The sequence below is a fragment of the Dermacentor variabilis genome, chromosome 7, assembly GCF_050947875.1.
Source record: "Dermacentor variabilis isolate Ectoservices chromosome 7, ASM5094787v1, whole genome shotgun sequence".
NCBI classification, from domain to species: Eukaryota; Metazoa; Arthropoda; class Arachnida; order Ixodida; family Ixodidae; genus Dermacentor; species Dermacentor variabilis.
Window position 1 is genome coordinate 25496121 of NC_134574.1, and position 27787 is coordinate 25523907.

General features: G+C 47.2%; 1 protein-coding gene across 1 annotated transcript in view; it reads left to right on the forward strand.

Moving 5' to 3' along the window:
* The window catches only part of LOC142588986 (uncharacterized), a 53878-nt gene extending 26972 nt beyond the window's left edge, over positions 1-26906 (forward strand). Inside the window, exons 2-3 of the mRNA XM_075700779.1 lie at positions 10079-10277; positions 26517-26906. Coding sequence (XP_075556894.1) covers positions 10079-10277; positions 26517-26682 — 365 coding nt within the window. The 3' untranslated portion in view covers positions 26683-26906. The remainder of the gene's footprint in view (positions 1-10078; positions 10278-26516) is intronic.
* The last annotated feature ends 881 nt before the right edge of the window (positions 26907-27787 follow it).

Here is a 27787-nt window from a genome sequence, read left to right on the forward strand (position 1 = left end):
GACACACTGCTCTTCATTTCTATCTAGATGAACGATAGTATTAACGTTGCAGTACCAGGAAACAAAATATATAATGTATGACAAACACACTATAAATCCTTGGTTATATCTACAAATGCTGTAGAGTTTGTTTATTGCCAAATTATACGTTCGAAGAGATTTGTGTTGTCACCTAAAAACGTTGTAAATGACACTGATCTAACTTATTGTGCGGCTTTATATAAATAATGAATTATCCCCGTATTCAGAAATGTATCTTCAATCGAAGCCCTTGCTTGACTTGACATATATGACGTCTGGTGCATACGTACCCAAGGCGCTCATTGTGTTTCCTTTGGTGGGTTCACGACAGGCACCATTTAAATTAGGTAAAGCGCGGGCTGCAAGTTAAGTCTGAATACGGGGTTTATTTTTGGCTTGGAAATTCTGAGTGAGCTCTTGCAAAGGAGAATGTCGCTATGTGTATCAAGTAAGGGAGTGTAATAATAATTTATAGCCTGAACGTGACACTAATGTACATACATGTACCTGCGGCATCGAGCACGCCACAATCTGCACTCGAGAAGAAGCAGTCGAACGCAAGGCGCGTGGCTGTGCGCCGGCCATTTCTTCCTACGAGAGCTAGTCACACGTTCGGCTTGCGCACTTGTCCTCTCCCTCCGAGTTCATGGAACGCCGGATCTGCCCGCTTCTGCTTCGAGGGATGGACGCGAGCAGTCGAAGATACTATTAGAAACCGCGGTGCTCGCTGTGCATGTTCGCGGCGTCTTTTCTTTGCATGTGTAGCAATGGCGCGTTCCCTGTGGCACAGCAGGCGTCGCAGCTCCGAGATCAATGCAGCGACCGCGTTCTAGCACTTTCCATTTGTGCTTCGACGCCGTGGCGGTCGCTATGAATCTTTGCGGGGTCCATGCGCTTGCGCATAACCCGTGTTCACGAACTGAAACGTCACTGTAACTTTTATTGCAATGGCAATTATATGGTGAAAAAAAATTTTTTTAAGCTATATTATTACGAGGGGTTTATCGGCCTCCGAATGCTCCTCAGGAATACTTAGATTCCTTATATGATTATTTGCTGCAAAATACAAATTCGCGTTCCAACATCCTTATAAAAGGAGATTTTAACCTTCCCGGAATTAACTGGTGCAGCCTTTCTTATGACGGCAAAGATTCCAAAAATGCTGAATCATTACTACTAACTGCATTTACGTTTTCGTTAACCCAGTTGGTTTTGGATGCTACAAGAATTTCCAGCTCTGCTGTACTTGACATTGCGTTTGCAAGTAGCTAGCTTCCAGACTACTGAGTCAGTGTCAAGGACGCTATATCTGATCATCAGTTACTTGTTCTTGAGTGTCCTATTTCGGGCTTGCGATCGTATGTTAAACCTTCTGACACATTTGTAAGAGACTATATGCATGCTGATGATGACGGAATTATCAGTTGTATGGAATCTTTATTACCTTCCTTTAATGAGACAAATGACATTGGTGTGCTGTGGTCAAAGTTTAAAGACATAGTCATGCACTGTGAAAGCACCTACGTGCCTTTAAAGCTAAAACGCATCAACAGGGAGTACCCGTGGATGGATCGTAATCTGGTACATCTGAAACGCAAAATAAAACGCTCTCGAAAACGTTGTGACAGGAAACATTTTGTAAGTCTAGTGCGCGCTTTCAAAGATAAAGTGGGCGCTGCAAGAGATCAGTTCTTTTCTTCTACATTGACTTCTTTCATGTCGGAGCAACCAACGAAATTCTGGCAATACATATCTAATGATAAAAGCGGCATCACAGAGATCAGAACATCTGGCATAAGCATTGACGATCCTTTGACTATTGCTAATGAATTTAACGCGTTTTTTTCAATCGGTGTTTACTATCAACGCATCGCACGCTCACTTGCAACCTTACACGCTTCGTAATCCGATGCCAGAAGTAGATTTAAGCAAAAGCGGCATTCTTAGACTTTTGCGTAATCTAGGCATAAAAAAGTAATCAGGTCCGGACAAAATATCTAATGTCTTCCTCAACAGATACGCAATCTGGGTAGCAGAGTACTTATATGTAATATACAAAACATCGTTAGAATCCTGTGTGATACCGGATGACTGGCGCATTGCAAGGATAGTTCCGATTCACAAATCTGGATGCCCTTTAGAACTAAATAATTACAGACCAGTTTCCTTAACATTCACAACTTGTAAGCTGCTAGAACACATTTTATTTAAAGCGATTATAACACCTTTAGAGAATAATCATTTACTTCATGCAAATCAACATGGATTTAGGACTGGTTTATCTACAATAAAACAGTTAGCTGAGATAACGGATGCTTTTATGAACGAACTGAATATGAGGGGTCAAATTGATGCAGTGTTTTTGGACTTTTCCAAAGCGTTCGATGTAGTTCCGCATGCCGATTTAGTAACTAAACTGCTCTCGATGGGCATAGAACGCAATATCATCCGTTGGATGGAATCTTATTTGTCCTCAAGAAAACAATACGTTGCTGTTAAAGAGTGCGTTTCTGGTACATTGGACGTGCACTCAGGGGTGCCACAGGGGTCAGTTCTCGGTCCTTTGTTGTTCTTAGTTTATATCAAAGACATCATCTTATGTGTTCAATCGCCTGTGAAGATCCGGTTGTTTGCTGACGATTGTGTTGCTTATACTAATGTAAATCATCACTCCGACCAAGTAAGACTTAACGAGGCGTTGCACTCAATTAGCGTATGGTGTGAAACATGGGGATTGAAGCTAAATACATTGAAGACGGCAGCTATTACATTTACCAACAAGAAAGAACCCTTAGATTTTGCTTATATTATTAATAATTCTTATATACATAAAACCAAGCGAGTGAAGTATTTAGGTGTCACACTCACAAGCAATTTAAGTTGGTAACCCCATATAGAAAACGTTTGCAGCAACGCGCTAAAAAAGCTGGCATCTTTGAAACAGAAATTGCGCCGTAGCTCATCGACCGTTAAGTTAACAGCATACAAAGCTCTTGTCAGACCAAAATTAGAATATGCGGATTTGATCTGGAGCCCTCATCAAAAATACTTAATCAAGAAAATAGAGTGCAAAATTTAGCTTTGCGGTTTATATACTCCACATACTCGCGTTTCTCTAGTGTGTCCGTTCTTCACGACAGGGTAAAATTGAAAAAAAACTAGCTCATCGCAGAATTGTATCTCGCATCAAATTTTTATATCACCTGTACCATGGTCACTACAAAATACCGCGTGAATGTTATTTACCTGAGCCCCCCATGCGGTCTGCTCGTACAAACCACAACAAAACAAATAAGAAACCATTTAGTAATCTTAACATCCATGAACATTCCCTTTCTCCCCATGCAATTTCGCTATGTAATAAATTACCTGCAGAAGTAGTTAACACTAATACAACAGAATCGTTCGTTCAGCTTTCAAATAACCTTTTCTTTGACCCCTAAATTTGTCGCAATGATAGCAGTTGTTTTTGCGTTATGCTTTTTCATTGTTATTTTGTTTATGTATTGCACTGTTGTATGTTCATGTTTATTCCTGTTACGTATAGTGTTACAATGATGTATGTACAAGTTTTTGCTGTGTTCTTAATTGCTCATTGACAGTTGTAATTTACGTTGCTGTATGTACCCACTCCTGCTTGGGCCCGGATAGGGCCTGCAGTATTTGTAAATAAATAAAATAATAAATACGGACACTCGACGCCCATTTCTGCCATCACCGTTGCCGTCGGCGTCGCTGTCGCCATGTGCGCCACCGTGAGGTTCCGTACGAGTGAAAGCGTGTGAGGGTGAACCAGCGAACGTGGTTCAATATCGCGTGCGCGAGCGAGGAACGCGGTCCGGATCCGTGCTGTGAAGATTGGGGGGTTAATCCCATCGCTCGTAATCAGTTGCCAAGATTGGAGTCAGGCATGAATTAGATGGTAGCTGGCCCATGCCGTCGTCCAACTTATCCACGCTGAGGACGTTGTTGAAGGGAAGGACTGCTTCTCATCGAGAACGAGGAATATGGTTTTATTTACAGTATCTACATCAGGACGTTGCAGTTCATCAGTCTAGCATGACTGCGAGAGAAAGTACCCTGAGCAGCCGCACAACAGCGGTTTATAAACACCCGGTCCCCCCTCGATCCCAAGGTGAGGAAAACGGCCGACCAGGCACCGTAGATGAGCCGCCTCTTTGCGCGTGGGATTACACACACACACACTTCCGCACAGGTTCACGGTCCTCAACTGAGGTCAGACAGTCTTCGCAGAACTCGGGGCTGACGTCAGAAATGGTGCGTGGGAAGGGGCCTCGAACTACGCTCCCTCGAGGACTTCCTTGTTCACAGCAGACCAGATCGGCGGTGGCGGGTTCCGTCACAAAGCCTGGTTCGTCGAACTCATCTCGGCAATTCCGCGACGCAGAGGTGGACGTGGCGCATTGTCCAAGAAAAGTTGACGCCGCTGTCGCAACTGGCTGGCAAAACTTGCACCTCAGCGGGCCGTTCTTAATAGTGCCCTCTCCTGTCGCGCGCAAGGCGGGGGGTCAGGTGAGGGAGCAGGGGCGTTCTTCTCCGAAGGCTGCTAGGGTGCCTCGATGTCCTCATCGCCCGCCTTTCCGGAGAGAGTGGAGACAACCGCGGCGTCTACTACGGCGTTGGCTACGCAAATCGCGTACGCCGTAGTAGAGGCCTTTGGCGGACGCCGTAGGGACGCGTTGCCGGCGCTCGCGCGTCTTGAAATTGGTCTGCGACGTGGCTGAAGTGCGCACCTACGCGGGTCTCATCTTCAAGCTGATCTGCGATGTTTGCAGAGTGCGCGCAGTGCCGGTAGTTTCGTATGCTCTGTGCTTTCGGTGTTTCGTTCGCGTTAAAGCGGCAGGTGCATGAAGGTGAATTCGCTTGCTGCTGCCGCGATTGCTCGCTCCAGAATTTTGACAGCGAGTTTCTGCGCTCATCGAGCGAGATGTGTTCAGTTTTACCTGTGCGTGCTTGACACCATGCTGGTCACTTCACTTAAAACACTTTAGCAGGCTAGTTGGGTTGAATCAATAATTGAATGTGTAAGCGTGACTGAACGAGGACGTCGAAAGAAGCAGACACAAAGACAGCGCTGTCTCAGTGTGTCTGTTTGTTTCTACGTCCTCGTTGAGTCACGCTTACATATTATATCATTGTTAATTTAGTTAGTAAGTGAATGTTTACAAGGTTATACGTCCGATAAAGCTACTATATTTACTTCGTACAGCCATCTACTAATTTGCTATCGCAATCGGTGTTTCGCCTTTCGGGCGGAACTGCGAATTTTTCGTTTACCATATTCCTGCGGCTGCATGTCATGCCGAAGAGTTCCACCAACTTCGCAAACGCGGATCAAGAGCCTCAGTAGAACAGCTGCATCCACAACACCTGTGCACCCACTTTTCTTTCCGGCTGTCTGAAGTTACTTCCTTAGGATGAAGAGCCTTCCTGCGTCTTCAATCGCATTTTTCTAGTAAACTGTTTCACCTGAGGTTCCCGTGACATTCCTTGTTCAACCCATTTTGGTCACTTCCAGCATAGTGGAGAAGCTTATCTAGGCAGGGACAGCCACGCGACGATATGACGGCACTCTTTAATGACGCGTCATATACTTCTACGGGGGCATGTGTCATATTTTACCTGCTATTCCTTCATTTATTCTTCGGCTGACCTCGTTTCGTCATACAACCTAACCTTCATTGCCTCTTTAACAGGAGCTGAATGTTGCGGAAAGAAGTAATCTGAGTATTAATGACACTTTTAGCTAAACCACCGGTACTTTTGCGTTTAGAGTACGCACGTAGGTGGCATTCCACGGTCTATGTGTGTAATATCATATATACATAGATTATTTCACCTCTGCTGCACCTAATAATGCCACAGTACACCATTTTACGTTTTGGCGTGACCGTTTTTAGGGGATCGCCGCTGTTATCAAGTTATCGCTGTGCGCAATGCGCGCCTACTGTATCCCAAATCATTTCAACGCAGTCGCTCGTTTAATTACATAGTGCGCGCAACGCAGAGTTCGTGTTGTACGTTCTCAAATATGTGTAAGCACAATGTATTACTCCTGAATGTACAGCAATACATCAATAAACAAGAGAAGGACTTGATCCGTGAGATCATATTCCACGACCACCGACTACATAAGCCACAGTCGTTGTAATTCATGCGTTGCTTGCCTTTCTGGACAGAAGTTCTCCCAACAAAGCTATCGATTGTTAGTTACCTCACGGCTTTTACAGTGCGTCTTGCCGTTCGGCTCACTACAATTTGATATGTGGCAAGTACGCGTCGCCTGCGTTGATATGTACGTTAGAACTTGAACATGCGCATTTAAAACACGGCTTTGTTCAGTTGGCGTGGTTTTGCTTCAGTACAGCGATGTTCGTCGTGCAGTAAAGCCTTTTGGCTTAGCTGTTACGAGAAAGTCCTGATAAGTACTCAGCCGAACACGGAAAACATTGAGCTATGAACCTGTAACTGCCACACTATTCAGCATACTCGGCCAGGAAGTCAATGTACTTTTGCCTTGCATCTTCCCTGCACCTTTTTAAGTCCCTGCAAGCTAAGTTCTTCCGGCTGATGGTGCAACCACTTGTTTGTAGGATTAGTTGCCACCAGAACTCTCCCAAATGATAGTATGTTTCGGTGTTTCTTGAGATTGTGGAGCAATGTAGTCAGAAGAACACAGGTCAGTACCGCGAATTGGGCATCATTTGAAAGCCTAGGTAAGTCAGTTTTCCATTGTTTCACCTTTAGTGCGCGACAAGGCAGTATCATGCAACAGCTTTGTCATGCTACACATTTGAAGCGCTTTCATTGACGTGTTGCTCTGATATTCTTTCTCAAATTTGTCAGGAAAGCACAGTAATACTCTGCAATAATGGTTGAACCTTGTTGAAGCTAGTCCAACAGCGGAATTTTTTTCCTATCTAAAAGAATAGACTATTGCCATTTACTTCCGCACCAACCATTGCACATGGAACTTTGACCTGAGGGAACCAATGTGCAGCCATTCCTTAGCCAGAACAAGGAGCAGGGAAACAGGGGGGCGCGATGTTTTGTTAATCATAAAACTATAAAGCCAACAGGCAACAAAGCCTAGGAAAGCTTAGAGGTAATTAACGGTGGCTGAAATTTAAATGTAGAAAATAATAAAGAAAAGGGACAATGAAAGTAGACGAAGAGATAACTTGTCGCCGAGGGAAGCCGAACCCACAACCTACGAATCACCCGTGTCTTGCACTACCGATTCTGCTACGGCGATGGCCATCAATCCTCCCACTATCTTGTATATATATGTGCACTAGATCTAGCCCTAGGAGTGTTAGCCAGCGCCACTCAGGGCCATGGCGGTAGGATGTGGCATATCACTTTTTGTCCGATAGCGTCGTTTAACACTTACTTAGAAGAAGAGGCATCTCACTAAAAATCTCTCGCACGTTACCTAATGGCACCAAGGCTGCCAGATTCCAGACCTTCGCTATGAATGAACGAGGAGACTGGACATAGAGGGACTCGACTTTTTCTTAAACACAACCCTATAGCGCCAGCAGATGATGACAATGATGATTTTGCCTCGAGATCATAGAAATCCATGTTTCATCTTGCATTACCAGTTTGTCCAGGAAATTTGACTGATATTTAGCAAAATTTTGCAGAACTTCCACTGATGTCTGCGCACGTTTCCTCTTTTGTTCAGCTGTCGAAAATATTTAGATCCACTTTGCTGCACGCTTTCTTATTTCCTAGTTTCCGTGAGAATTGGCACCTGTAATTATTCTTGCTTTGTAGCTCGAAGGGACACAGACGAAGACTACAAGAAGACAGGACGAGTGCTGCAAACCAAGAATATGTTATCCTACCAACTCACCCAACTGTCTTTCCTTTTGCAGTATTGGCACCTGCTCGCTCACGTCACCTTCCAAGGTGTGCAACAGTAATTTTGGCTGATACTCGGCCGTCCTCCATTATGTCCTTGGTGCTTTCACACTTGCAGGCACACTTCAGAGATAGAAACAGGACTTTCGTTGTGTTTGTTGGTTTTAACAGCCATATGGCGACTTATGAAATTGCGCACTCAACGTTTAGCGGTAGCATACGAAGTGTCAGTGTTGCACCATGTTTACGACATTTCAACAATTGCTTCGAATGTTTGCCTCGGAGGAACAGCAGCTTGAGTATAGTCATATGCTCTTCCACAGTGAGCTGTTCCTGAAGGTGCTGTCGTATTCACTTTAAACTTAGAAAATAAATATGAGCTTCAAACATACGTAGCTCATCTTTGCACCACTTAAGATAGAGAAATCTGCTTATCTGCTCTGCGATTCAGAGCTGCCCAAGTTGAATTTATTTCTAGATAAAGCTCAATACATATTAGCACCTCCTCATATCTTCTCTTTGCACAGAACGCCTGCAGCATGCTTCCAGAGGTCTCCTCTCCGTAAAAGGTTTGCTACTTCAGGTGCCTACCATTTGCCTTCGTCGAAGTAGGGGAATCAGAAAGACACATTGTCGAGAGAAGCGGAACATGGTCATCCACTTCAAAGCATTGGTTGGAATATAATAGCAGAGATAGAGTGCGCAGCCCGATCAGCCACTCCACAAGAGCATGAGCCGAGAAACTTAGAGTCCTTAAGGGGTAGTTCGCGGCTCGGTGCCACTATCATAAACAATTACAGCCGCAACGAAGCCATTGAAATGTCCTTGCGCCCTGCAGGGGCCGGCATACGTAAGGCCTACCAGTGTACTAAGAACATGGGCCAAATAATGCTTCTTCAGACTCTGTAACGCTGGATTGTGTATTTGTGGTAGAGAGAGAAAGAAATTTATGTACAGAAGGGCCGAGAAGTCGGCCTGAGCTATACCTTGATCTCGCCTGCTAATTCATAGGCTCGTCAGGAACGCCAGATGGCCGCCAGGCGATGCGTCCATCTGACCTCTCTGCTCCCCACTCTGAAGAATAAAGTTGCCTCTCTCTCTCTCTCTCTCTCTCTCTCTCTCTCTCTCTCTCTGGCCTGTTACTCTACACTGTGGCAGGGGGGACGGGGAAGACAGAAACAGTTAGCTACAGTCAAGAATCTGGCTCAGTGACCTAAGCAGTGGGGGAGGGTGGGGAGCTTCTCTTAAGAGTTATAAACAAAACAACTAAATAATAAAGAAAAAGAAAACAATTACACAGAAATTCTGACAATTGTCTACTAATGTGTAATCATTCTTTGGCTGGGCTGTTACTTAGCTTTCGCTGTTGTTTCTCAAGTTTCGGTTGTCCCATCCCCAAATTTTCGTTGCCCGAACCCCAAATTTCAAGTTCGTCCAGCCCTAAATTTCATGTCGGCCCAGCTCGAAATTTCAAGTTGGCCTACGCCCAAATTTAAGTTGGCCCACCCCTAGTATAGGCTTCCCCATGCATTCTTATCGATTCGTATGTATCCCTGTAGTGAAATGTCACGCTTATCACATCACGGAGACGATTTTGCTAGCAAAATTGCCGTGGTACTCGCCAAAGAATGCTTAAGCATTAAAACGCTTTCACAACCTAACAGTCAAACCGGCCTCACGTACGATCTCCCACAGTGTCTGTAGCGCACAAGGTCATCGAAATGAGGGGTGGGCCATGCCTCCAGTTAGACAATTCCATGCCTCATGTGCTGACTACCGCAAGACCAGGACAGACCGACAGTACGTGGTGCACGTGCAGTGCTGTCAGACGGGCACTGGTATCTACGTAGTGCATGTCCGTTGGTTGGTTGATTTCACTCTATGTATTGTTTGTACCTTTTATTGCCTAGGAATAGAGTACGCTAGAATGATAATTAATTTTACACACTGGCGAAGACGTAAATGTCGTTAGGCTCTGTCACTTGCTCAGTTTCCTTGCCACGAAAGAAAAAAATTGATGGCGATGGTGATGAGAACATGTGCATATACAAGTCCACCGCGTAGCGCCATCTACGAAGTTGCAACGGTTTGACAATGTGCATGCGCAGCTAAATGTGTTCCCATGGAACTGCAGTGTGTGTTTGTGTGCTGGTTCCTATTACTACAGGCTGGGGTGTCAACCGCAGCGAGGACAGCGTCTCGGCGCGCTTTGACGCCGTGCTGAAGCGTTACAACGTGGACCCCGACGCCTGCCTCAAGGTGGCCATGTGCTCCGTGGGACGCCTCGGCGCTGACGGCGGCGACGGAATGCAGAGCAAGCAGCGCCGCCAAGCCGGCCCTGTCGAGGTACTCGACTCCATGCTAAGGTAACGTCACCTTCACAAGGCCGCGCCTTCGCCTACGGACACATTAAAGCTTCACGCACACACATAAACAACGCAACGATTCTGCACTAGACGCTGGGTCAAGTGTCACTTAGAGCCATTACGGAGTTGTAGTTTCTCCGTAAACGTGTCGCCCATCACGCAATACGGGGTTGCCGTAGACGTGGACGTCTGCATGTGGTCACCTAACATGCAGGGTTGCTTTTATTTTTATTGCAATACCAATTGTACGGACACTCGAGGCACATTTAAACCACCGTCGCCGTGCTGTGGCAGTACCGGTGCGCACGCGCAGCTCGGGCGCGAAAGGTTAGAAGGCCTCCCTAAGATGCGCACTGCGTTTGGCTGCAAAAGCGGCAACACCAACTGCGTTTGCCGGCTCCGCCCTTGCCGGGGCAACGTTCTGTCTTCCGCTGCCGGCATTAGGGTTGCGCGCATACAGGCATCATTTCTGATGAGCAGCTGCGTGTATACCACACCGTGGGGCATACACTGGCCTCAGGGAAGCAGACAACAAACGTCAAGCTAAATCTCTCTAATGCTTTGATTGGGCGCCGGCTAACGCCGACGGTGTTCCAATCGTCTCAACCACCAAGGTTCCAAGCCGGCAACGCTGCTGCCGCCGGCATTCCTCGTGGCGCCATCGTTGCGACACATCCGTCAGGGCACTGTTCCGCAGCAGGAGTTCACAGGCGTACTGCGCAGTGCCATGTCGTTTGCACGTATTGTAGGAAAGCCGTACGAGAAGCTGGAGCTCAACGCTAAACCATGCTATCGTGTTCACTGATTCTCCTTCGGGCACAACTGCCCCTTCTTCGACAAGTACGCCCACGTAACACAAAAACCTGCCTAACGCGTTGTGGTCGGACGCAGCGTCACAAGCTGTCGTTGCCAGTGTTGTTGCTGCAATTCACGTCTCCAGTAACTAGGTGTTTCGCGAAGGTAACTAGGCTTACGGACTGAAAATCGTGGGGGACGTAAATACTTAGGGGAGAGCATAGCGCAACTAGATTGAAGCCAAACATATCAGTCCAATATGCGATCGTCACATCAGAGCGCGCAGTAGGTTCTTTCCCCTCCAGCTCTGCAGGCAGGCAGAGGAGCCGAAATGCGCATCGAATGAAACTTACCGGAAGCAATTCCCGGCCAATAAATATGCTGTGTCTTAGAGGTCACGTCTTGAGACGATCGTGCAAGCGAAGAAGCGGAGGGGATGGCATCACGAAGAGCTTGCTTGCCAAGGCTGGCTGCGTGACGCAATGCTCTCTCATTTTATTTGTTACCTCCGTGCCATGCTCTTAAGACACGGCTAACCACTGCTTCGATATTGCTTCGACGACCGAAATAGCACGTTCGAGTCATAATCTGTGCCCGTGGAGGATTGGACATCAAGAAGATGGACCACCTCAGAGTGTCCCAGGCCCTCACTACCGCCGCTAGACTTACGGAGGCGGATACGGCAGAAGATATTGTATGTCCGAACATGGTGCCAAACATATTGGTGGCAAGCACACCATCAATGCGCAATGACATAGCCTACGCCGATGTGAGAGCGATGCGTATTAGACAAGCAAGTTACGAAGTTAGTGCATATGTGGCAGCCCCCGAAAATTCATGCAAAGGAGTTATTCGCGACATTGATCTAACCATCCAGCTAGAGGAGCTCAAACGCCTCATCATTCAACCCAATCATCCAAGCACCCTCGAGGTCAAAAGAATCAAGAACACTAGCACGGTAGTCATCCTGTTTTTTGGACTCAAGCTCTCGGACTACGTAAACTGTGGTCCCACATTGGTCAAATTCTCACTCTGTCGAAAACAAAATGACGTTTTCCATGCATGTGGAAAGCTTGGTCACAGAGTTGACGTTTGCCCAACCCCTGAAAATGCAATCTGCCGCGGCTGTGGTGCGAGCAACCCGGACGATAAGCACGAATGTACACCGAAATGCACCCTCTGCAGAGGCCCTCGTCCCAGGGCCGACAAAACCTGCCAGCAAAGGTTTCAAATTCCGTTTGTAGTTACACAACGGAGAAGAGAACGGCGCAACCGCGAACAATCCAGCCAACCAACTGGGTCGCCAACCCCTCTCAAGCCGGCCCTCAGCAGCTCGCACAGATCCAGGAGCCGATCCCGACACCCCAGCGGCGAGGATGGTGACTACCAGGACCGTGCCCCTTCTAGGGTCGCTCGACGGAACGCTCGTCTTCCAGGGGCCTCACGGCCAACGCTACCTAGAAAAAAATGTAAGGCCACCGCTTCACCTCCTCTCCTTGTCAACACGTCACGAGAGTCGGATGGTAGCGGTGGATGGGGGAGCGTGGCATTTTACAACGCGGCGCGCGTTCTCAAAACAAATTTTCTCCGTGACTGCAACGCTAGAGCGGCAAAGCGGGGAGCTTTTTCTTGGTGGCTATGGTGGGACATGCTGCACCGTAAACGCGATTCTTCGATTGTGCGTGGTTCATCGTACACGGAAGCGCAACGATGCCTGGCTGTTGTTGCGCACCAAAGTGCAAGGCCAATTATGACGGAGGAAGAAATGTCCGAGTGCACAAATTCTCATCTGACCAAGCCACTCGGGAAGCATGGACGAGAGCTGTTCCTCGGAAGGACTTCTGGCCAACGAAGTACACAGTGGTAAGCATTTCTTCTCTCTGTTGTTATTCTGGGTTTCCAGACGAATAGGTTTCGTCAGTATAGTGCGCAATGCATCCGTGCACGCGTGCACAATATATGGGTCTCTGCACCTGTCGGCGCGCTTGTAAATTCAACATTTTCTTCGAGCTTCATACCTGTAACGGCTTTTTTTATTTCAGTTGTGTGAAAAGCATTTCTTGCCATCAGATTACTTGAAGACGACATCTTACACGGACGTCAAGACAGAAAAAGTGGTCGAAGTTGCCATGAAAAACATTCGTCTGACGAAAACAGCAGTTCCAAGCTTGTTTCCCAATTGCCCTGCCTATTGATCGCGTCCGCAAGCGTGCGTTCGAGAAGCACCGGGTGCGAAAAGAGCTGGCTTGGAAGCCGCATCTTTGAAAAAAGCAATAATGCTTTCTCAGCAAACCCAAGCAGAAGAGGACGCCAGAAAAGTGGTTGGTAGCTTTGCGGACTTGCTGAAGGCCTTGCCAAGCTTTCAGAGTTCGGGCTTCTGGACAGTTCTGAACAAGGGCTCCAAGGTTTTCTTTTTGGACTTGTCACTTCGATCTGCTCCTGCAGTCCGTAGTTCGGTGATCGTGTCCACATACCTCTGCGTCGAAGTATTTTTTGGTGAAACGGGTGTGAGGAAGTGTGGTGATGCGTTAGTTCCTGAAAAGCTGTGCGACTTGAGATATTTGAAAAGTGTGTTACACGTGATCGAACAAACACATAAGGATATCAGCACTCAGCGTTCTGAAAATACCCGTCATCTACTGACATTGATTTCGACATGGCTAGAAGTAAGTGGAAAACATTTCGCATGCGAATTGCAAGAATGTCATTTGGAAGTGCTTAAATTCTTGAAGAGTCAAGTTGATACTTGTTTTGAATAATGCTGGCCGATATCCCCCTGATTTATTGGTTTTTGCTAGCCTTTTGTTCACCTCATGCATACAGATTCCTGATAAGTTCGAGTTCGATGAAGCTTAAGATGCCACATCCTCATACGATCAGAAGACTGTGTTCATCGTACGATGTAAGCCCTGAAACGGTGCAGCAAGAATCTAGCTTTCTTTCCTATGCAAAGCGTATTGTAAGCACATATAAAGAGCATGAAAAGACTGTAATGATTGATGAGGTTCACCTTCGATCATATTTTTATTACAAGGCTGTCTATGTTAGTGGTGCTGCGGTAAATTCATCGACTGCAGCAAAAACTGCCCACGTATTTATGATACAGAGCCTGCTTTCTTGAAACAAGGATGTTGTACACATTGTTCCTGTGGCACAAATCGATGCTAAGGAGCTGCACGACTTCCTTCGGAAGATTGTTCTTGATCTAGAGGCATCTGGTTTTAGAATAATCGCAGTGATCTCGGACAACAACTCCATAAACAGAAAAGCCATGTCCTACTTCGCTAAGATGGCAAGTGTCAGCATTGGTTACCAGCATCCTGCTGACCCATCACGACCCCTGTTTTTCGTGGTAGACCCAGTTCACATACTAAACTGTATAGGAAATAACTGGCTGAATCAAAGAAACATTGGCAAATGCATGTAATTTCCTGAAACAAAGAATGATGAGGCTGAACCAAAGATATATACTTACAGCATCTTTCAAGGTATTATGCCAGTTGCACGAAGCTGAAAAGCATGAACTCTTGAAGCTAGCGGCAACACTAACTTTGAAGGCACTGACCCCCTCGAACATGGAGCGGCAGAACGTTAAACTGGCCTTAAAGATGTTTAACTCATCTACTGTTGCTGCTCTCACTGTCGCAACGTTCTAGCATGCAAAGGAAACATCTCAATATGTCGACACCATTTTGACTTGGTGGAACATTGTTAACATCAAGACGCCAAGAAAAAGACAGCGGTTGCGAGATCAATTGCAAGGTCCAATAGTTTCATCGTCATGTCCTCAACTAGAATTCTTAGAGAGAATAGTGCAGTGGCTTGATCACTTGGGAACCTCAAACATGACAATGGCCGCCTGACACGTGAAACGCACAGTTTCAGCCACACTACCCACGCCTTGCATGAACTTGCCATAAGCTGTCTCGAAGAGCTTCATTTCGAGTATGTTCTTTTGGGCAAATTTCAAACTGATAGCTTGGAGCATCGCTTTGGAAAGTACCGGCAATTGTTTGGTGCCAATTACCACGTTTCTATAAGGCAGATATATGAATCTGAAAACAAATTGCGTCTGCAGAAGGTTCTGGACCTGCCAGATTTGGACATGCTACGACCGCCGAGCGCGACCGCGTTGGAGACAAGTGTAAATTCAGGAAAGGGCCAGTTTCACGTCACTGTGACCGACTTTGATATTGAGAAAAAAACGTCAAGGCTACCGGCACTAACCTATGTTGCCGGCTATTGTGCCCATGCAGCTCTAAAGAGTTGACATGCGCATCTTGCAGCGAAAGTCTTGTGATGCAAGACGTCGATCCATATTGATCCTGACAATGCATTAATCACGAAGATGACGAGGGGTGGCCTGAAGTTTCCACGAGCAGTTGTAATTAATGCTGTACTCTTTACTGAAATTATATTGGACAAGCTCAGGACACCAGAATACGCCGTACAATTTTTCAGCCTTCCTAGGCAGAAAAATACTCTTGTCGGCCTTGTGTTCGCTACCCTTCATTACTTTGAGGATGTAGATGTGTGTGATTTCTGTCATCTTGCACAGGAGGTAGTGGGGCATGTTATAAGTGCTGCAGCGAATACACTGCTGAACAACTTGTGCCGCACAAAAAATGACAAATTACGCAACGCCAAGAACGATCGAAAATTGCAGACCTTAAAGGCCTCAGATATGTTTCTCATTATTTTTATTCATGAAGCTCCGTTTTGTTGAAGATCTACGTATGTTTGTGTTGACAGAACCCTTGTAAAAGGAAACCTGGGGCGTAGGTAGGATTTATTTGCCTACATTATCAAAATTTAAACCTTGCATTTCGGCCAATTCAAATGCTAGAGTTTTAGTGTATTGTGCTACCTGTTTATGATTGGAACTCTCCATGCTACCGAAATCCATTAATTGCATGTTTTCCTTCAGGACTGAGAGTAGGCCTCTCGTTTTTGACTTACTTTTCACCATTATCTCAGCATATTATGAAGACCAAAACGGCCTGCAAACAAGGCGAGTGGAAATAAAAGAAACACAAGAAATGGTACAACAAAGATGGAAGCTTATTCTATTTGACAATTAGTTGTGCGTGACCCTATAATGATAAACTTTTCACGATAAAATGAGCCTCAATATTCGTGTGTCTAGCGAGGAGTGTTTTACGCAATGCAAGAGTGAGAATGATAATTGTATATGTTAGATTTAAAATGTTTGTTTCTGAATGCAGTTCTTATCATTTGCGCATAAAGTATATTATGTGTCTTCAATATGCAGTTTTCCTCTTTCTTTCTTTCCATCTAAGGATAAAGTGACTAAGCAGCATGCAGTTTGCTTGCCTTAGCCCCGACCAAACATCACAAGGACAATAAGGCAGGTCATGTTGCGATATGCGCAAAAAACAATCTCTCCAGTGAAGTAATCTGAGGAAGGCATGAAAGAATGTTGCTTTCTATGATGCTGTTGAGTGCGGTGAACCGGCGGCTCCCCCTTATTTGTTGCGTCAGGTAAACGTGTCTTGCTTTGGAACCGAAGCATATGCATTTATAGGTTGCTGTCACTTTAAGGACAGCACTAATTTTCCGAAGTCATAGTATCCACGACGCACTAAGACACTACGCAAGCGCAACGAACCTAGGCTCGGAGACGCCGACGGCGTCGACTGTCCGGCCCATCCGACTAGCATTACGTCACACCGGCGTGCGGAGGCCTTATATTTCTTTCAGGTTGCTTTGGCAAGGCCCCCAGGACACGCTCCCGCTCCCGTTCTTGGGGCCACTCGCGTTCCAGGGGACCAGGAGTCCAGATCCAGGAGCTTGCTTAAGATATACTTAACATTACTTAACATATACAGTACACCCAAAGACCTCAGGCAAAGATTCGCGGCAATTCTCAACAGGGCTACTAGCAAGGCCAGTACACTCCGACTCCTGGTTGCCGGAGACTTCAACGCTCCGCAAGGAGCATAGGGGTACCAACAAGCCAACCCCAAGGGCGTTGACCTATGGCAAACTACAGTCAATAAAACCCTCACGCTTATAGTAGATCCGGCTTTCCCAAAAAGGATAGGCAACTCCTGCTCTAGGGATACCACGCTTGACCTCTTTTTCATGCGGAATGTCGAGTCGACCTCTCGGTCCAACCTCCAAGTACACCTGGGCAGCGATCCTAATATCTTGGCCACCTCCCTCAACGTGAGAAGCGGGGACCTCAAAGAGTGCACTATTCCAGATTGGGAGTACTTTCGCAAGATTTCGGAAGAGCGGGCACAAACACATGACTCAGTACTTAGCGTAGAAGCAGTGGGCTGACCAGTTAAAACAGGATATCATTGCAGCGACAAAGAAAGTCCAGACGGAACTGGAGGTGGACAGGATGGATAGCCACCTCGCTCATCTTCTAGAAGCTAAAACGTCACTGTTGAACAGATGGAAAGGGCAGAAACTCAACCGAAGCTCCGAATAAAGATTGCGGAGCTCAACAAAACTTAAAGGGACGCTGAAGAGTCTGTCGAATTCAATAAGACGCTCATATACGGATGCGGGAACCTTATAAACCATGCAGGTAAAATTTGGGGGGGATTTTTCACTGAGGAGCGACGCACTCGTCGGCTAAAATTGCGCTGTAGCTCCGCCCCCCGTCGAGCGCCGCACGCTGCTGCTGACGCTGACCGTGCGAACTGAGACCGGAAACCGCGGCGTAGTGACGTCAGCACTGGTGTTCCGTTCCTTCGCAGTCTCCGCGACCGTGCCTGACCGGGCTTATTTATTCGTGCGTGCCGTCCTAATCTGCTGAGCTCGACCCTACATTCCTTTGTTTGTGTGTATATAGGAGTGGTAGTTGACGTGCGCAGCATCAATTGAACTTGTAGGCCGACCATGCCGGCGTTCTGTGCAGCCTACGCTTGCGCGAACACCAGCGGCCGCGACGATGTTCCGATAACTAAGGTTTCTTTAGCGCACGAAAATGGACGAAAGACAGTGGCAAGACGCGGACGCAGCGCTAACTTTCAACAAACGTTTTATTTCATGAAGCGGTACACATATATATATACATAACACACACCACCGTACGCATGCGCATATGTACTGATTTCCAGTCAAATGAGACAGTAACGAGACATGTGCAATGGAAAGTTAAGATGATATCAAAGATGAAAGAACAACCATGCATAGCCAAAAAAAATTTGTTGTAATTGCAAGATTAAAATGTAATCTCCATCAGGCCACCCTCTGTGTCACGTTTAAAAAATCGAATTCTTTTCTATTGAATCTATTGAAGATCTATTGAAGGCGCGCTAAGACAAGCGCTCCCTAAACTAGCGATCTTCGCCGCTTAAATAATCTCACGAGTTGTTTGCGCTGGGCTTCTTCCTATCACCGTGCACTGTTTATAAATGGGACTGCACCCATGCTTTCTGCAGTGAAAAGCCAGATGCCCCACTCCTCCAGTTCGCACATAATTTGCGTGTTCACGCAACCTGTCATTTACGCACATTCCCGTTTGGCCGATGTATATTTTGCCGCACGACAGGGGCAGTTCATACACGATATTGGTCTCACAATGAACGTAGCGTTCCTTGTAATTTGTCCTGCAACTGGGCTTCTCAGAACCACAGTAGCTGGCCTTGCACAAGTTGGACAGCTTGATTGGCGCTGAAAAGATGACGCTTGCACTTGCGTTATTGCCAGTCTTCTTCAGTCTGTGCGAGATATCGTGGATGTACGGTATGATTACGCGTTTCTGCTTGTTTTTGAGGTACACCAAGAATGTTTTTGAGGTACACCAGGTGTGCTGGGCATATGAACCAAAGGCGAACAAACCGCTACTGCCATTTTCATCAGACCACTCTAAGTTAGTGACGAGGGGGACTGCAAAGTCAACCCTAATGAACGCTCTTCGCCGCTCATGTCCTCAAAAGTGTTTGCACAGTTTTATGGCGCAAGTGGATCGCCTGAAACAGGCCGGTTTCCCGCAGCATATCATCACAGCTGTGGCCGAAGGTCTCCTTAATGCCGCAAAACGTGGGCGACAGGATGAGTAGTCCACTTAACCGGGAAATGCGAGAGTGAAGCAGAAACGCGCAATCATACCGTACATCCACGATATCTCGCACAGACTGAAGAAGATTGGCAATAACGCAAATGTAAGCGTCATCTTTTCAGCGCCAATCAAGCTGTCCAACTTGTGCAAGGCCAGCTACTGTGGTTCTGAGAAGCCCAGTTGCAGGACAAATTACAAGGAACGCTACGTTCATTGTGAGACCAATATCGTGTATGAACTGCCCCTGTCGTGCGGCAAAATATACATCGGCCAAACGGGAAGGTGCGTAAATGACAGGTTGCGTGAGCACGCAAATCATGTGCGAACTGGAGGAGGGGGGCATCTGGCTTTTCACTGCAGAAAGCATGGGTGCAGTCCCATTTATAAACAGTGCACGGTGATAGGAAGAAGCCCAGCGCAAACAACTCGTGAGATTATTTAAGCGGCGAAGATCGCTAGTTTAGGGAGCGCTTGCGTTAACGCGCCTTCAATAGATCTTTCAATAAAAGAATTCGATTTTTTAAACGTGACAGAGAGGGTGGCCTGATGGAGATTACATTTTAATCTTGTAATTACAAAAAAAATTTTTGGCTATGCATGGTCGTTCTGTCATCTTTGATATCATCTTAACTTTCCATTACACATGTCTGGTTGCTGTCTTATTTGACTAGAAATCAGTACATATGCGCATGCGTACGGTGGTGTGTGTTGCCTATATATATGTGTACCGCTTCATGAAATAAAACATTTGTTGGAAGTTAGCGCAATGTCCGCATCTTGCCACTGTCTTTCGTCCCTTTTCGTGCGCTAAAAAACCTCAGTTATGGAATACCAACCCGCCCTAACATACGCTCTTTAACGATGTTCCGATGTTCCATGATTTCCTGCAAGACAAGAAGCTTTCAGCTAAGTGGGAGGCTGCTGTGAAGCGAAACAACTTCAAGCGCTCAAGAACAACAGTGTTGGGCTCTAACCACTTCCGTGACGAAAACTACCGGAGTTTATCAATAATGCGTGCTTTGGGTTCTCCTTTATGTTAGCACGCAGAACGGAAGGTGCATGTTTATCTCCCACCCTTGACGCAAGTTTCATCGCCAAGCGCCGCGAATTTTTTAGTCGCACGTGTGTTGTGAAACAGCCTGCATGCAGCTACCATAACGCAGTGCAAGCGTAAAGTTTGCATGTGTTCGAAAGCCTGCTCACGCCAGGACGCTGCGCTCCTCCTTCTCTCGCACACATAAGAAACCGACCATCTCACGTAGCCGACGGAATTCGCCGGTTACGAGTAGCGTGCGGATGGCGCGCTGATGAAGGTTCTATACTACACGTGCTACAACAGCCGGTAAACTTTTCCCGCATTTAAACCGTCTGTGTAGATTGCCGACAGCTTTGGGACAGCGCACAAATGCCGAAGATACCATCACCGCTTACGTTCTACGATAAGGCATGCAGGAACATAACACTGCAGTTGTTTTCCCGGAAACTTACTCACTGGAACGCTGAATGCAGCTTAGCAAAAAACATACTCGCCAAAGAACACTTCCAACACAAGGAGATGCTAACACTTCGCCTTCGTTCACGTGGAAAGCAGTGCTTGCACCAGCATTTTTTGCTTCTTGGAGAGGCCGGCTCTTCGCAATCGGCTCGTACATGTAGGGAGTAAAGTATAAAACCCTCACAAGTGATCTTGCAATGCGGCAGCGAAAGCGCGACAAGCGAGGCGATGGCTGTCGCGTATACTCGTCGCCTGCAAGCAGAACTCCACGCGCGCGACGGCTTTGAGCGACGACTTCCCGGTATGAGGGCAGCAATGTACGCGCCGAAACTAGCGTGACGCGTGCTTTATCAATTTAATTTGATGTATTTTACTGAAAAATGAGCATAAAATATTTCTGAAGGTCTTGCACTAGGTCCTTATTCTTGCACGTGTAAAATTCAATAGTTTGCTCGTGCCGTGCGACAAACAATAGTATTTGAGTTATGTACGTCCAGTTCCGGCTTTTCACTATTGGCTAGTCGCTCATAGTACTTCCGGGCGACAATCGACGACTTCTAGATTTCTAGAAACGAGCGATCGAGTGACAACACCGAGCGATCCGTTGAAGCGACGGCCCGTTTTGTCGCTCGAAGGCGTCACCCGTCACTGTCGTCCGCAAAATCGCTCTCGTGGAGTTTGGACTTCACGCCGAACTCCTCAGAGAAACGCAAGCTCTCGAAATTTTCCATGACCGTCTCAGCAAAACAGCACCAAAGTACCTCGCACCGTGCTTCGTTAGCGGCAGCAGTCGGTCCGGACGAACACCATTGTTGACGTCACGAGGCGCCCGACCGATCACAGGTGCAAACGAGGCGCGCGAGCTGGGCGTGTCTGCTGCTGCACTTTTCGTCGAAATAAAATATGTTTGCGCTTTCTTTCGCTCAATTTCGATGCGATATTCGAATTCAGAGGGTTGAAAACCACGACGTACTGCTCTCCACTCATTTTTTCTGGCAAAGCTTTCAGCTTCCCTTTAAGAAGATCACGGCCAAACGCTGAGCAGACAAGAGACGGATGAGGTCTGCAATCCCATGGATGGCCAGGTGAGAGTTGGAGCTAAATGGAACCCACTCAAGGCATCTGCTCAATGATGCCAATACCTAGTCCAACCAACGACAAGTGATAGCGAAAGTTCTACACGGGGCATCACAATCAGAGACAGTAAAGACCGTACTTGAAAGACTCGCTCGCAAGTATCTGCCACTGGGCAACTCGACTGACTAAGACTATCCTCCCTACAAAGGCTCATCTTGCCCCGAGCTAGATAACACCTTCAAAACATGCGAAGTAAGGGAGGCCCTCCAGAATCTAAATGGGAGGTCGGCCCCTTGTCCTGATGGCATCCCCAACCGGGCCCTCAGAAACCTGGACGACGGCTCCATAGAAAGGTTGAGAGAGATCAATGGAATATGGGTACGAGAAGTTGTCCCGGTGTCCTGGAAAATGGCCTCGGTCATCCTCAATTCAAAGCCTCGAAGACCCCCGAGTCTCTCGAACCTCTGACCCATTACTCTTACGTCCTGCGTGGGGAAAGTGGCGATACATGTCATACACAATCGCATTTCCAAGCATATCCAGAAACAAGGATTGTTTCAGTACAACATGATCAGTTTTCATCCGGCCCTGTCAACGCAGGACGTGATGAAGCTCATCAAGTGTCAAATTATTGACAACAGTGCAATAGATATAACAGACATCTTAAGCCTAGACCTGGAGAAGGCCTTTGACAATGTGTCTCATACTCACATTCTGAACTCCAATTTGGTGCTCAATTTTGGAGGCGCCTTCCACAGATACCTAAGCTCGTTCCTCAGGGATCGCAAGGCCATGGTCAAAATCGGTGACCTCAAGTCCGACAATTTCAGTTGGGGCCCCATAGGCATGCCACAAGGAGCGGTAGTCTCACCACTGCTTTTTAACATTACCATGAAGAAACTATCGCAAGGACTCTCCAACGTAGAAGGGATGAATCATGCGCTCTACGCTGATGACATCACAATCTGGTGCACCGGAGGAAGCGAAGCAGATGTTGATTTAGGATTACAGGAGGCTGTAGATCAGAGATGAACCTGGAAAATACGGGGCTTAGATGCTCCCCGAGCAAGTCTGAGTTCCTCTACAGGCCTGTCAGGAGAGGGCCCAACCCTAGAGGCTGGAAACCGTTGTCTGAAATAAACATCAAACTCTACACTAAAAGCGGCTGTACCATCCCCAGAGTAGACACCATTCCAGTCCTGGGCATGTTCATCGAATCCAATGGCAGTAACAGTACGATGCTCGACAAGCTCACAGCCAAAACTCAGAACATGATCAGACTCATCAACAGAGTCTCGAGGGCGTGGAGGCCTTCAAGAAGACAACCTCCGTTCGTTCCTGCCTCCCGTTCCACGTCGTTCCACGCCTTCCTCATGAGTGATATAGTTTATGTGGCATCTATGCACAATTGGTATAACTCCGAGAAGAAAAGAATAACACGCTAACAAGAAGAAGTATCAAAAAAGTACTAGGCATTCTGTTACGGGCGGTCACGGACCTCCTTATGCAACTAGAAGTGCGCAACACATTGGACGAGATAATCGAGGCCCAGGAGTCAGCCCAACTGGCCCGTCTATCGTGTACCTCGGCTGGAAAGAAGATCCTGGCGGTTCTTGCGATCAACCCTATCCTCATGGAAGACCGGAAATATGAAATCTCAGAATATCAAAGGAACAGCATACAAATCTCGCCGTTTCCCCGTAATATTCATCCTCAACACAACGTAGGCAGACGCAGGGCAAGAGCCCTGCCCTCCTTAAGCGTACCAAAGACGATCCCTACTCGGCATGTTTTGTCGATGCAGCCCAATATGGGCAGCCGTCTAACTTCGCTGTTACCCTCGTTGATCACAACGGACAGATAGTGAATGCGGCTTCCCTGAAGTACTCAACACCAACCAGAGTGGAGCACGTCGCAGTTGCTATAGCACTCCTACATAACAGCAGATCACAAATCTTCACTGATTCGAGATCGGCGGTCAGGGTTCCATCGCTGAGGAACCCTGACCCTTCAGGTTCCATCGCTGAGGAGGCTCACAAGATTCTCAAGAACAAGATAATCTCTCCGCGCACCATCGCGTGGTTTCCGGCGTATCTCCACCCCCAGCTTGACTCCTTTTCCAATTTCAATGACATCGCCCACTCACAAGCGCGAGTACTAACCTACCGCGTGGGAGCAGGGTCGAGCTCAGACTCCGGGGTTAACGAGTTCCAGGACACTCTCACTACTTTCAGCGAAATCACTACGCGCTATCACCTGGGTAGGAGGACTTATCTTCTGCCTCGTAGCAAACTGCCTAAACCTCGGGCGTCCCCTATACGCATGCTTCAGACTAAGTCCTATCCAAACCTGGCCCTTTTCCATACGATCACTTCAGAAGATTTTAGCTCTACTTGCCCCGACTGTGGGGCTGTTAGCAATGTCGCACACATGCTGTGATGATGCCCTTCGTTACAGGGACCCAATCGCATCACGGAAGGTTGGAGCTCTGCCATCCAGAGCTCAGAACTTTCACGGCAAACTTGGGCTTTCCAGAGAGCCCATGATGTGGCGGTTAGGCTCGGCCTACAAGTGCCCACGTGGGAGCGGCTCGCAGCTCTGCCCTAGGGCAAATCTTTTCAGGACCTTGTAAATAAAGTTCTTTGTCTGTCTGTCCGTACCTTAAGCCCTTAAGTGTGTACAGAATTCTGTATGAGTCTACGTCCTAACTGAAGAAGTAGTCACGTTTGTTCGCCGTAGTAGAATAAACCCGTCTAGCCATCCTTCTCAGTATCGTTCTCGTTTTTTCCGCTGTCGTCACACGCTCACTATCGTTGCACAGAAAATTTTGCTCCTCTCAAAAACGTGATGTTCCATCTAGTAACACTTTGCAATATCTAAAAAGATCATAGGTAGCGAGCAGCCTGCCAAATGCTTATCAGTTCCATAGATTCCCAAGAGGGATCGGCACTTTCTTTTTTTTTATTTTAATAATGCAATGTGTCGCTGTGGTAGTGCAAACGTCTTGGTTGCGTGTAACGGAGAGCGAGGGAAGTGACTTGAAGCACAGTGAGAACTCGCTCAAACCACCACGCAACCCGAACCTGACGCACCAGAGTCTAACAAAACGCCTCTCAATGCGTAAAACACCCCTCGTGACGAAAGCAGGTCCTGGCTCTGGCTACTACCAGTGGCGCTCAGACACTCGTTGTCTATGGCTTTGCAAGCACGAGCACTCTAGCTTGCACAATGCAACTTTCTGCAGAACATGTCGCGCTACCCTCAGCATCAGAATGCCCGCAACTAGCGCAAGCTAAAAACAGTGGTTGTGACTAGCGTGTACTACTAGTGCGATTCAAGTGTTTTTCATTGTTTTTATTTCAAGATTGGAAATGTAGAAGAATTAAGTCTGTGGTCCATGGACAAAAAGCCTCGTAAGCAATCTTAAAAACATCCATTGACCATCACATGTGATAGCTAGTAATGCAGCTATGTAAAAACCGTCTGTGTACAATAATATCACGTTGTGATTTTTACTTGACGAATATTGAAAAAAACGTACACGTTATGTGACTAAAATAACTTATTGCATGAAACATCGCAAAAAAATTACCAACAAAGCAGAAAAGTAAAAAAAATTAAGTGTTACACGCTTGTAAAACGTTAAGGCCGAAAGCATGAGCGCACACTTGGCACACTTTTTGTCACGTTTACGATACCTTTATGAACAACTGTGGCAACTGTCCATCAGAGCGCACGACAGGACTCACCAAAATCGCCGCCCCTATTGGTAATGGGCCAGTGCCGTCAGCGCCTACGCGGTGGGAAAGGCAGCATGTGAACGCTGGCACGATGAGCGGCATCGGAGACAGCGGTGGAAGAATACGACGAATGCGCGAGCGATGGTAGGAGCAGCCAGTGCAGTGGCAGCAGCAGTGGCAGGAGCAAGATCTGCAGTCAGGCACGCACTAGGCACGCCCTTAGTAAACAAGTATCGTGGAGCGGCCATGGCTTCAGGGAAGCGCGCTCGCCTGGCACCCCAGAGGCCCATGTGCCAAACTTTCTTTTCAAAGCCATTAATTTACTTTGTTTACAGGAACCTCCCTGAGAAATGTGACGTCTATCTGAGCATTTGTTCGCATGATTTTTTACTCTTGGCGGTGTCGACAATTTTCGTCAGTTTGGACAAGGCAACCGCCAACATATAGACGCTATGGTGTTGGGCTGCTGAGCACGAGGTTGCGGGATCGAATCCCGGCCACGGCGGCCGCATTTCGATGGGGGCGAAATGCGGAAACACCCGTGTACTTACATTTAGGTGCATGTTGAAGAACCCCAGGTGCTCAAAATTTCCGAAGTCCTCCACTACGGCGTGCCTTATAATCAGAAAGTGGTTTTGGCACCTAAAACCCCATAATTTAATTTAATTAAAATTAACACATACACACCTAAGGCTTTCACTTTATAAACGTTGTTGTGGTATACTACCACTATGTCTGTTTCTTAGTGAGCGAATACGCTAGTTGAAAGCCCTACATCCGATCACCGCATTTGCATCGACAACATGGCACGTCCCAGCTCTTGCGAAACTGACTGTCACGTGTATTTTAGTAATGTTTCAGGCATGGTTACTCTGAAATGAATTGCGTTTCCCTTTCTGTGTTCCATTTTGTAGCGCATAATGAGCGCTGTTGGTTCGTAAATGTCGAAAACAGCAACTGAATTAAGAATTCTGCGAAGAGTGGCGATTCATGTGTGATACGCAGCAACTATCGGTCACCATCACTGAAAGTATTCGTACAACGAGGGCATTGGACGGGGAAGTTGCTGATTGCTTTCACTCGATGTCCCGCAGCCTGACGTTCATGGACGAGGTTTTGCTAAGCCGCAGCCTACGGAGCGCGCGCCAGGTGGGGGAGGCAGGCGGCGACTGCGACGCCTTCAACCGCGGCGGCCGCTGTCCTTTCAACGCGGCTGCCTGGAGGGTCCTGCTGTCCACCATCAACCGGACGCTCGCTTAACGCGACACCATCATCGCCTTGCCTTACGTCGTCGCTCACAGCCCCGTAGTGGAGACACGCCCTATCCTGCGGCCTTTTGGCACATACTGCCGAACTGCCATGTGCCCTTCCAGGAAAGACAGTAGCTGACTGTGCCTTGAAGTGTAGAAACAGCTGATATAGTAAAGCACCATTCGCTTACTTTAACATCTCACACGGGAAAAACAAAAATTGCGTGAGTAAAGTTTTGCACACAAGTCAACAAGCTTCCTCGTGCCTTTCCTTCGTCTAATATGCGCACATTGGATGGTCGGACGAACGGCGTTTTCAAGCAATAAACTGGAGAGGATAACAGGTAAAGAGGAGGAGAGCATAAGAAAGGTAAGGGAAGCGCAGGTGCAGGAGACGAGATAGATGGGCACGTGAGTCGTTGGCGTAGGCAACAGCAGTCACGGGCAGCGTGACATTATCGAGATAACGTACGGTTAAGACACGCATAACTGCATCGAAATTTCTTTAATGTTGTGACCGATTCTATGCCAGCAAAGTCTCGTCGAATCAAATTGCGTGTACACGGTTCGCTGTCAATCGCGGCATGGCACAATGATAGTGTCACGTGGTAGTGACGGTGAAGAACGAACACAGTAGCAGTACTGTGAAAGAGAAAACTAGCTTTTATTGGGCGAACCTGTGCCCACAAAACAGGCTACACTTAAAGCACAACGATAGCGGCGAACACAGTCGGCGATCGTCGAAAATCTGATCAGCGGGTCAAGCGCGTCGGCTTTTATAGAACAGTCATCGAATGTTCCAGATTAACCGTTGGGACCCGCATGCCTTCTACAAAGTTCTACACCATTCGTGCCAAGCGATGAAATCAGATAACACAAGGTTCGGCGACAACAGACAGCGGATAGAAGCATCGATAACTTTCCAGAAACTTCGGATACATGCACGCTCGTCCCGCGCTGTGCGATAACATTTGTTAGGCGGCAAAACGTGTCGCCCGATAAAGACAAGTACACGTGTCAATACCCCCCTCTTAAAAAGCATCACCCGATGCTGCAAACAAACGAAGGTAATAAACAAAAGCACTCGTAGCAAAGAAAAGAACAAAAATGACGAA